Below are 11,849 nucleotides of genomic sequence, written 5' to 3' on the forward strand. Positions count from 1 at the left end.
AAAGCAGAAAGTACCTATAATTTCACATTTTATATACAGTAGTCAACATTTTAAGTGGATCAAAACCTTTCAAAGTTATACATGAATTTTGAACAATACCCGTTCTTGTCTTAGGACAACTTTGATGAACTTTTTTGATCCACTTCAAATGTTGACTACTGTATATATATACACACACACACACACTGAAACAGTTTGATTTAGTGGACAAAGTAGAGATAAGTACAGGTTAGTACAAATGTATAGTATTAGAAACAACAATGATTAACAACTGGATGTTTGTTTAAAACAAAGATTACAAATGCAAAAAGTGCAATAAGTGCTATCTCCATTATGGGCCATTTTTAAATCATTTTGGTTGATTTTGCTGATTTTACACTGATGAATCTATGCTGTCAACTTGTTACTTGTATTACTGTTAGTTAGTGTTAGTTCTCAACTTGTTAGTTGTCTTACTGTTAGTTAGTGTTAGTTGTCAACTTGTTAGTGTTTGTATTATAGCACAGGAAGTAGAAACACTGATGTCTTCAGATTCCCAGAGTCTCTTTGGTCACCTGACATCCGAGCAGGACATTACCCACACACACACACTGAGACAGATCGCCCACTGAAACACACACACACACACACACACACACTCAAATCATCAGTGTGTGTCAAAGAACTGAAGATATTTGCTCAAGCGTGTCTTGATGAACGCTGACTGAGTGAATGTGGTCTGGAATGGAGATCTCACCTTTCTGAGAGCCGATCCATGACGCCGCCTTCATGGCCACAAACTGCCACTCGACCCGCTGGTCTATTTTACAGCCGTATAACCAGATCAGAGCCAGGAGAGTGGCCCATACTGACCCCTCCACCTGTGCACAAACCATCATACACTGCATTTGTTACTGGACACAATCACCGCTGTCTTATTATTCATCACATCTCTCACCTGTGCTGGCTTCTGATTGGTCAGCTCATCCTCCGTCTTCCCAAACGCATCAGCCAGTGTGGCGTCCAGATCCCAGCAGCCTGACGCCTTTTGGAGAGAAACCAGCTGGAGTAACGGGTCCTTCTGGGGATCAGGAGCAGCTGAACACACAAAATTATGTTGTTCATATTATGTGCATAAAATTTGTTTAGAAAGACCTTTGTCATTGTCAAAAACATTCTAATAATATATAACAATAATAAGTATTTTTAAATAAATCAAAATAAAATCTAATGAATTTTATGACCTACTACATTTTTCAAAATGTTCAGTATAAAACACAGCACACGTACAATATTGTATCCCACAATGCAACGTGTTCCATTCCATTTCCAGTGACATTTGTGTGTGTGTGTGTGTGTGTGTGTGTGTACTGCATATACCATCACTCTTGCTTTGAGAGTTTGTCTGAACAGTCGGGGCGGCTGCAGTCTTAGAACCACGGCGGAAGAAATTCTGAACCTCTGCAAATGACAAACAATAATCATTAACCATGAGGTGACGCTGCATTTTTGTTGCACATTTAGAAACACTGTGTATTCATTGTATTACTTGTCATGAATCCGTTCAGTTTGGTTGCAGTCACTGAAAAAAAAAAAGAAAAAAAAAAGACCTTTTTACCCTCAAGTGAAGAACAAAAAAGATCTTTCCCATGAGTGCATGGGGGCTTTTACCTTTTGTTGGCTTGCAACAGTGAAATGATTGCTCATCTATCCGTAACACTCCACCTTTACCTAAATCAGGGTAACTCGCTGCCCAAAAAGAACAGACAACACACACAAATTTATGATATATTATTAAATGATTTGTATTTAAAAAAAAAAAACGTATTTATTGGAGGGGGGGGGGGGTGAGTTACCCTTCATCACTATTCCACATCGATCAAATGAACCTGAAAAACATTTGATTTCTCATATCATTGAGGTGAACACAAAATGCATATTTTTATATGATTTCTTTACAATCATTGAATTTATGATATATTATTAAATGATTTGTATTTAAAAAAAAAATCGTATTTATTGGAGGGGGGGGGGGTGAGTTACCCTTCATCATTATTCCACATCGATCAAATGAACCTGAAAAACATTTGATTTCTCATATCATTGAGGTGAACACAAAATGCATATTTTTATATGATTTCTTTACAAAATTAAATCATGACAAACAAATTCAGTCAAGTGTGGTTGAAGTTCAAGCTCAGTCAACATTTCATTACATACAAATAACAGATTGAAATAGTCAAGTTACAGTAAAAGCAATTTATACACACACAATAGCTGTGCTTCCTCTGGGCCAACGGCCAGTCCAAAGCAGGCCAACTGGGGCTTGAGGAGTGGTCATGAATAAAGGCGGAGTTTATCTGAGTCAGGAGACGGTCAACACCGCTGCTCATTTCCCATTTTATTATAATCAGGCTACCAGCTAACTTCAACATTTAAGACAGTTTCAAATCTTTTCAGCTCAAAACTCAAAACTCACTTTCAGACACCAATGAGTGTTTGAAATAACTTCCTTGCGATCCAATGGGGATTCTGATCACCGAATGAGGCAGAAATATATGTCATAAATTACATGCACTCCGGTTAACTCGTATAACTCATAACTCCTGTTTCCTTCTTGTGAAAGGACAACAGTATAGTGAAACGGGAGAGATCGCTCGAACCTCGTCAGATCACATCATTTCGTGGAAAATTAATAGAAATGCTTACTCTTTCTAAAGAAATGTGATGTAAACATATGATATTTTATCAATATATTTCTTAATGTGTAAACCTTTGGATTTAAAAGCCTTATGATTTGTGCATTCCTGTGATCATAAATAAATGGAAGCAGGTGCTTTTTATGTAAAATGGTAAATGGTTTGATGATGTGCACTCCTGATACAAATTAATAAATTAATGTCACGGTAAAAAAATTGTATTGTAAAACACTGGCCAAATATCAATGCTGGAAAGCAAACGTTCGCTTCTGTCATGCTCATTAGCTGGTGGAAAGGTGGGGTTGTGTGACGTCGTTCTATGGAGGAGTATTAAGGGTGGGTTTTAGGGTGGCTACTGACCTGACAGTGGAAACGCAGCATGATTTTGGGCTCAGTGCTTGAGGTCCAAGGCTACTGGCCCCAGCCAGAACACTGTTAGCCCTGGCTCGCACTGGCCCGACAGTGGAAAAGCGGCTAATCGTCGCACTAACCGTATATCTGCATTCTTCTCTGCAGCAGGGGTCCTGTCACAGTCTGTCTGCTGTCTTTATTAACGGCAATGAAGGCTGTATGAACACTGCTCACTCCTGCCTGAACACTGAGCTCCACTATCCTGCTCCTGATGCCCTCAACATCTGAATCACATGACCTCTCCTCCTTCTCCAGAAAACGGATCCGGGTCCGAGCCGCCAGCCGGTGGACAGACAGCCTGCAATGGCAAGATAGGCAAAAACTGTTTACTGGGATTCATTATGATCAAATAGCAGATGCAATTAAATAGTATCAAATTGTCAGTAAATAAACTACATAAGTAAAAAAGTAACTTTGATATGGATGCACTAATATTAATTCTGGCCAATACCAATAAGCCAATAATTATTTTCATGTTATAGCTGAAAAACAATAATTGGGTGATATTAAAGGTCCCATTGCATGAAAATTTCACTTCATGAGGTTTTTTAACCTTAAAGGGATAGTTCACCCAAAAATGAAAATTCTGTCAGTAATTACTCACCCTCATGTTGTTCCAACCCCGTAAGACCTTCGTTCATCTTCGGAACACAAATTAAGATTTTTGATGAAATCTGAGAGTTGTCTCACTCCTCCATAGGCTTCTAGGTGACCGAAACTTGCTGGCCCAGAAAATGTATTAAAGACATCGTTAATATAGTCCAAGTGACTCCAGTGGCTCGATCTTAAGTTTATAAAGCGACGAGAATACTTTTTGTGCGCAAAAACAAACAAAAATAACGACTTTATTCCACTTTTCATTTCCTTCTCTCTGGGCCTCGGGTCTTTTCACGTAGTGTTTAAGCGTAGTGCACTGTGTTGCACGTCACCACGTAGGCTCACTATTGGCCGACGCTGGTCATGTGTGATACGTGGTGACGTGCAACACAGACGCGCTACGCTTAAACACTACGTGAAAAGACCCGAGGCCCAGAGAGAAGGAAATGAAAAGTGGAATAAAGTCGTTATTTTTGTTTGTTTTTGCGCACAAAAAGTATTATCGTCGCTTTATAAACTTAAGATCGAGCCACTGGAGTCACTTGGACTATATTAACGATGTCTTTAATACATTTTCTGGGCCAGCAAGTTTCTGTCACGGTTCATGAGTGCGCTGCTTCCTGCTTGTCTCGTGCATTTGTTATTGTTGTCTGTGTGCCATGTGCGTGTGTGTGTGGGTGTCACCGTATCAATTATCAGTCAATCATCCCATCTGTAATCAGCTCGGCGCCAGCTGCCACTCATCTCCAGTTCCTTTAAAGACTCACTGAATTCTTCTCTCATTGTCAGATCGTTGGTCGATGTTTGTGCTGTGTTTCCTGTTTCCCGTGAGTTGGTTTCTTCCTGGAGTCCTGTGCGGTGTGTTCTTCGTGTCTGGATCCTGTCTTCACCTTCACGCCGTTTTCACCGCCGGATTCATCGCGACCATCTAATCCCTGCGCCACCCTGCTTCAGCCGTCTGACCCTCACCATCTGCCTGCGTCTGAACTTCTGTGTTTCAGTGTTTAATAAACATACATTCTTGAGATCGCCTGCATTTGCTTCCTTTTTCCAGTGCGTCATGACAGTTTCAGTCCCTTAGAAGCCTATGGAGGAGTGAGACAACTCTCAGATTTCATCAAAAATATCTTAATTTGTGTTCCGAAGATGAACGAAGGTCTTTCGGGGTTGGAACAACATGAGGGTGAGTAATTACTGACAGAATTTTCATTTTTGGGTGAACTATCCCTTCAATATGAGTTCCCCTAGCCTACCTAAGGTCCCCCAGTGGCTAGACGTTTTGATGGGTGTAAATCAAGCCCTGGGTATTTTTGAGAAAATGAAAGCTCAGACGGGCGAATCTAGAAATCTTCCCCTTATGTCGTCATAAGGGGAAAGGTTACCTCCCCTTTCTCTTCTTTGCCCGCAAAAAGAATTTGGCCCGCCCATGAGAAAATGAGCTGCGTAAGCGCGATATTGGTTTTTCCTCGAGAGACATCATGGCTTGCAAACGAGTAAAGCATGGCAGTTGCTCAGTGTTTGGATGTACAAATGAACACAAAAGTATTTTTTTAGTTCCTTCATCCGAGCCTCTGAACCAGTGGGTTATGTGAATTTCTGATGTGTAATTGTTCAAGTTCAGACAGATAATCTGTCTCTCAAAGTCATTCAATACTGTTTATGCATCAGTAAATCAAGCCAGTGACTAAACGATCAACTTCACGTCGTTTCTCTTAGTAGGATGAAAATAATCTTACTTAAACTGTGATTAATATATAAAGCGATCAAAGAACAATCCCTTTCCAATCGCCCAAGCTGTCAATCACACAGCGCGAGATTATCTGGACACTTGCCAAAACTCTTTATGAAATCAATGACGCGGTTACACTGCACAACGAAGCTCTTACTGTACTTCCCTCATGTTTGCATTGGTGAAATCATTAGTGAGAGTGCAGAAACTGCGTTGCAATGATAAGATCTTCATTCACGCGATCAACAGGCTGTCATCTGCTCAATGCTCATCACTGCAACCTTTTATGTGATGGGAATAGATCTAAATACTTTAAAAACTTCTCACAATTCGTTAATCCCGATAGCTGTAATAGTAAAAATGTATAATAGCTCTAATAGTAAAAGTTTTCGAGAGAGTTCCACATGTAATGCTAGATATTTCATATGCAAGCATGTCAGCCAATCACAGCAGTGGGCGTTTACACTGAAGTCTCACAGCCAATCACAGCAGTGGGCATTTACACTGAAGTCTCACAGCAGCCAATCACAGCAGTGGGCATTTACACTGAAGTCTCACAGCCAATCACAGCAGTCGGCGTTTACACTGAAGTCTCACAGCAGACACGCCCCTTCAAACAGAGCGTTCAAATCAGAGGCTAAAATCAGTCTAGGAAATATGCTTTTTATTTCTAAATTATAACTTTTGATCTAAAAAACATACTAACATTATAAGGGCACCCCAGGAAACATTCTAAAATAATAAAATAATCCATGCAATGGGACCTTTAAAAAAAGCTATATTATTGTGTCGAAAAATAAATAAAAACACTAATTGATAATCAAATGCGGTATCACTATCTATATTGTAATGGATTGTTGATTTTGTAAAGAAAAAAAGTCTTAACGTGTTTCATTAAATAGAGGTGGGATCTATTTATTTATGATTTCGTATTATTATTTTTATTATTATATTATGGTGTAAATTGATGTACTTGAAAAATAGCATGTGTTGCATGTAACGTTACCCCAGCACTTAATAAATCTAGTCATTTAAAATGCGTTTTAGAGGAGAGTTGGTCTGAAGCAGGACTGGAGCTGTTGTCAGTGTTTGTGTGAGTTTGTGTGAGTTACCCAGTTTCCTCAGTTGGTTTGAGGCAGAAGTGGAGCTGGTTTGTTACTGGTTGTTTTTTAAGCCTGTATTTGACTGTCACTGTTCCCTCAGAGCCTCCTGAACTCTATAAGAGAGGGAAAAGGCAGATTTCTATCATCTAAACACATGAGGGTGTGTTCACACTTGTAGTTCGGTTCTCTTGGTTATTTTGGTCTGGACCTAAAAAGATAATTATACATTTGGTCCTGATTCGCTTAACATTCATATTGTAATTTTTAACACCGAACCTAAAGATACAAAACAAAAGGCTTTTATTATGTATATTTTACGATGGTATTAACCGAACATCCAAAAGAAGGTATTTTCATGATCTACATCATGACTATGACGAGAAAAACCTTATTAGGGTCGCCTTTTTGTGACATCAAGCCCTGGTTTTGGTTTGTTTAGATATCTTTGGTCCATGTTGCGTTCATATTTCAGTTGAATCACACCACCCTTGTCAGCGCTTGTTTGTTGAGCACCAGGGTTCAGATGGCAGCGTTCACACTTATTCAAATGAACCACACAAACAGAGCAATCACACCAGGGTTCGTTTTAATCCAACCAAATCCAACATGTCAAGTGTGAACACACCTTAATTCTCATTAAAGAAACACATGCTAAATCATCTCACCTCTCCTTTAAGGTGGGCGTAAATGAGTGCCCTTTGACCCTGGAAGAGCACTTTGATGGGTTGAGAAAGTGTGTCAACAGTAATGCCATCTGGAAGGCTCCAGTTCACAGAGATATTAAACACATGGGGCTGCAGCGCAAACCTGAGGGACTGCATCACCTGAGATAGTTTAAGAGAAAGAGAAACCATTGAGACATTTGACTAGGAAACATCTGTGCCTGTGAAATCCAGTGGAGAGCTTTACTTTGGGCTGCATGCGGTCGGTGTCTGTGATGAACTGAGCGTGACCAGATCCTTCCCTGGCCATTCCTGTGATGAGGGCGGTACTTGCACCCTCACCAATCCCGAATGAGAAACACCTGAAGACAATAAACTCTTTTACTGTAAGTGATGAATATATGAATGATAGGAAGATCAAACCCAGCAGACCGTTACCTGTGAGAGTGAACATGACGTTTCACCAGGTCCAGCACCTCTTTAGTGTTTCCCACATCTCCATCAGTGAAGATGAACAGCTGAAGAGAGAAAAGCATCTGATTCATAAGCCTAGTTTATATTTTAACACCAATGTCAATGAGTAGTTGAGGTGTTGTTGTACCTGTCTGGGATGGTCAGGCTTACAGGGCTGACTGTAGATGTGTTTTAGAGGCTGTAAAATCTCTGTGCCGCCCAGGTCTGCTCGCATTCTCTTCACTCTCTTCAGAGCCTCATCCATTGTGTCCTGATTGTACTCGACACTCTGACTGCAGTGAAACACACACAGTCTTCTACTCTCCTCTCACTTATCAAAATATCATTAGAATATTTAAATGTAGCTACTAACGGGTAGAAAGACTCAAAACAAGAGCCAAATCCATAGATGTTGAAGTAGCATCCCATGGGCAGACTCTTCAACAGTAACAGCAGAGTGTCCTATAGAGAAACATGGAAACATAATGAAATAATTGTCTTAACTAGGCGGTATCAAATCAATCACCATTGAGTATTTCACTTCATCAGCAAAGCGGCTCTGTTTCTCTATGTAGAATGTGAGAGAGAAAAATGGCAGACGAGGTAAGCCTCACTTCGTATATCAGCCAATTTTCATTTTCATTTAAACTGTTGATAATCTAGCAGCTAGGAAGAAAAAGATTTTGAATATTTGATCACCAACAAATTTACCAAGCTACTACTTGGCTATTTTTTCTTTTGACATTAGACAATTTGAAATTCTAAGTGAAATTTCTGCCTAAAAGTAAAAAACCTCTGCCTACTCTATTTTAAAACCCATAGAGTTTGAGTACCAGAGTAACTGCTGCATTTCTGCTGTTACCGCGTTACCAAATACCAGCACATGTCTAATGTCAAAAGACCCAAAGGCACACTTAAATCTTACCCTTGCGCTTTCTATGCGCGTCTGTGCTCTTTTCCCATGATGCATCACTTCATCCATACTGCCTGATCTGTCCATCACGAAAATAAACTCTCTTTGTGTTGCCAGTGATGACATCACTTCCTCTGGGAATTCTGGGTACAAACTTATCATGACCACTGGGTCCCTCATCAGAGAGCCTGAAATAGAGAGAGAGAGTCAGTGAAGCCTTGATCAATCAATCCCATAATGCCAGTGATCTGCAGGTCCGACCTGATGGGGCAGTGGCCACTCCTGCCTCCACTATAGCAGAGGGCTGATGGGTATCCCGATAGTACAGAAGCAGCTCAACGTCCTTATCAAACATGTGACCAGGACTCAGATTCACCTACACACATAAAAACACATGCATAACACTGCTGTGCTCACACATCCAGATAAACACATGAAGACACACACACAGTACCGTAGCCTGAGTGTGATCCGGGCGGAGGAACACTAGAGGATCCAGAGTGCAGTTGGACTCTAGTTTGGAGATGGGCTTTGGAGAGCTCACATGGACACTGAGAGTCAGCGTGTAGGGAACATCTCCACATCCTGATGAAATCTCTGAGACTATACCAGCTCCTGAACCTGACACACACACACACACACACACACACACACACAGAGAGAGAGTGTGTTAGAATCAGCTTCTCTCCACTAATAAAGTGTGTGTAGCAGCTGCTGTACCTGCTGGTGTGTATCGGGGGTTGAGTACAGCCGGCAGACAGAAGCGCAGCGAGTGGTCGGCCTGCACATCGAGCTCGGTGACGTAGATGATGGTGACGGCAGCGTTCTGACCCGGCGACAGACACCCGACACTCAGTTTGAACACATCAGGACTCTCTGCGCTCTCTTCCAGCAGAAACGCCTGCTGTCCCGAACTCACAGCGTCATCATACTGATCCCTCGCCTGCAAGACACAGTTATATTACGTAGTGCACAGTAAAAATATAAGCAAATCGGCATCCTGTTGGTTTGTATTGGAACTCACGGTTTCTCTGTCTTGCACCTCTGCCACAATCTCCTGCTCTCCGATCTTGGCACTGAAGTGGCAGACAGCAGCATCAGCGGGCAGAGGGAACACGAACAAGGCCTCCAGGGGGCGCTCTTCCTCATTCACATACAGCAGAGTGGAGGAGACTGTGGAGACATGATCCTGAACACGAACCTCCACTGAGATGCTCTTCAGAGGCACTGAGTCATACAAACCAACAGAACAACATCACAAATAAACCTCAAATTCAGCAGAACAACATCACAAATAAACCTTTACAGCAAAACATAAACCTCAAATAAAACAGAGCATCTTAAATACACCTAAAATACAGCAGAACATCACATCTCTCTGAGAGATAAATAAAGGGTTAAAAGACTCCATCCCCATAAATAACAGAATAAAGGTGAACAGGAACAAGTGACAACATGCCCCGCCAGCTGACATTGAAATATACTTGATAAAATAGAAAAACACAAATTCGGTTTAAAAATACCCCCCCCCAAAATCGTAAAGATAGTTTGCTGTTTCAAATTCAGATTTCTATTGGCTATAAATCCGCAGTGCGCTGTTGTAGACATGTACATAATCTGTCATTATTCATTATTTGTGAATTCTGGTGATGCGGTTGGTCACTTAGATTAGATTAGAAGACTGAAACCAGTGTCATCTTGACCTGTTTGATTTATGGTTGTTTTTTCCACAGCAAAGCTTTTGTCCGTCAACGCCTAAATCCACTAGTCAGTATTCAGGAGTGTGAAAAAAAAATTAGCGTTATTCATTTTTATAATTCCCAATAAACACGCAGACCGCGTTAATACAAAAACACCACAACAACATATAAGTGTTAAGTTAGGAAATAGGAAACAGTAAAAGTAAACGTAAAAGTAAACAGGTGAATTCATACCTAACTCGTTTTTCTCATTCACAAGACCGCAGTTCATCATTCTCACAGTTAGAGGAAATGACGATTTTACTTCCAGTCGAAAGTGAAACTAAAACAACGAAATAATGCCTTTAAATCTTCACAGACTGACTCATTTATGCGAGTAAATCCAGTGTTTTTGAAAGTTTTTAATGACGTTACACCAGTTCTTATTCGGTTCTGTTGTGTTCGTGGTGGGCCGAGACAGCGAACTGATGACACAGCGAATTTCGCAGACACTGGGCGAAGCCGACATGAATATTCACGAGTTTCGTGTTAAAGCAATAGTATACAGCTGCAGACCCCCAGTTAAGATTTCAGTTAAGATTTTGGAGCATAATTAGCTTTTATTAGACACGAAACGTCATTCTTTATGATACATTAAGGTACAGTTACAGTACAATAAGCATTTTAAAACATTAATCTTGTGTAATACAATAGGGGTTATGCGCAACATACTTCCCGGTTCTACAAAACAGATATAACTACTTCCGGTCGTCAGCTACTAACCCAGCTAACACAGTACGTTGTGACGACGTCGTCAGTTAGTCGTCATTTGGTCAGCGTGACATTACTTTATGACAACGTTGTGAGGACGTCGTGGTAAAGTTCCATTTTTTAGAATCTTGGCTAACGTTCCAGAAACGTTGTGGGCACGTCCTCAAAAGACGTCGCTAGTTTATCCCATGGAGAACGTTGTAGAGACGTGGTCAACTGGTCACCAGATAACTTAATAAAATCTTTGATGAATTAAATAAATGTTCCATATAATATCCAAATGGCATCACTAGGATAATATTTGTAATGCATTTATTTATATAATTGAAATTATCTGGAAAGTTATCTGGAGACCAGTGGACCACGTCTCTACAACGTTCTCCATGGGATAAACCAGCGACGTCTTTTGAGGACGTGCCCACCACGTTTCTGGAACGTTAGCCAAGATTCTAAAAAATGGAACTTTACCACGACGTCCTCACAACGTTGTCATAACGTTGTATATAATTGTTATTATTGCTATTATTATTATTATTATTAAGGAGGTTGGGTGTTCGTAAAAACAACAACAACAAAAAAATCTTTAAACTGAACTTCAAACTTGAAGAACTTCAAAATGAGTTTTAAATTCATGAGATTTGTATTTATGTAATGTTACTTCTGTTAATGTTAATTCTAGATGTTTATTTATGTAAATGCTGCGTGACTGACGTGTTTTATGAGCGTGCGGGTTAGCTTTCAAACCGTTTCAAACCCTGGAGCGGCGCAGAGTTGCCATGGAAACGGCGCAGCGACATGCCTGATAAGCAGCAAAGCTCCCTCTCTTGCTGTTGTTTTCGATTGCTTTCAGGTG

At 40.5% G+C, this 11,849-nt stretch overlaps 1 protein-coding gene across 1 annotated transcript; it reads right to left on the reverse strand.

Moving 5' to 3' along the window:
* Nucleotides 1-413: 413 nt before the first annotated feature.
* On the reverse strand, nt 414-10,694 carry LOC307151779 (von Willebrand factor A domain-containing protein 5A-like). Its single transcript, XM_079859929.1, has 20 exons — nt 10,481-10,694; nt 9,571-9,773; nt 9,267-9,489; nt 9,001-9,167; nt 8,808-8,922; nt 8,559-8,734; nt 8,007-8,095; nt 7,782-7,926; nt 7,619-7,698; nt 7,428-7,542; nt 7,184-7,342; nt 6,528-6,631; nt 3,170-3,387; nt 2,023-2,055; nt 1,836-1,868; nt 1,651-1,728; nt 1,360-1,440; nt 938-1,077; nt 737-860; nt 414-607 (listed from the first exon to the last, which is right to left on the reverse strand). Exons 1-20 carry the CDS (start codon nt 10,518-10,520, stop codon nt 528-530), a joined length of 2,403 nt encoding a protein of 800 aa, XP_079716055.1. The 5' UTR covers nt 10,521-10,694; the 3' UTR covers nt 414-527.
* Between the last annotated feature and the right edge of the window lie 1,155 nt (nt 10,695-11,849).

Source organism: Squalius cephalus (genome assembly GCF_949319135.1).
Source record: "Squalius cephalus genome assembly, chromosome: 23".
NCBI classification, from domain to species: Eukaryota; Metazoa; Chordata; class Actinopteri; order Cypriniformes; family Leuciscidae; genus Squalius; species Squalius cephalus.

Excerpts from the sequence above, each read along its gene's own strand:
- LOC307151779 (XM_079859929.1), bottom strand. The coding sequence starts at position 10,520 with ATGATGAACTGCGGTCTTGTGAATGAGAAAAACGAGTTAG. Across the intron at positions 6,632-7,183 it reads ACGCCCACCTTAAAGGAGAG|AGTTCAGGAGGCTCTGAGGG; the intron begins GTGAGATGATTT and ends CCTCTCTTATAG. Across the intron at positions 2,056-3,169 it reads GAGAAGAATGCAGATATACG|GTTCATTTGATCGATGTGGA; the intron begins GTTAGTGCGACG and ends AATGTTTTTCAG.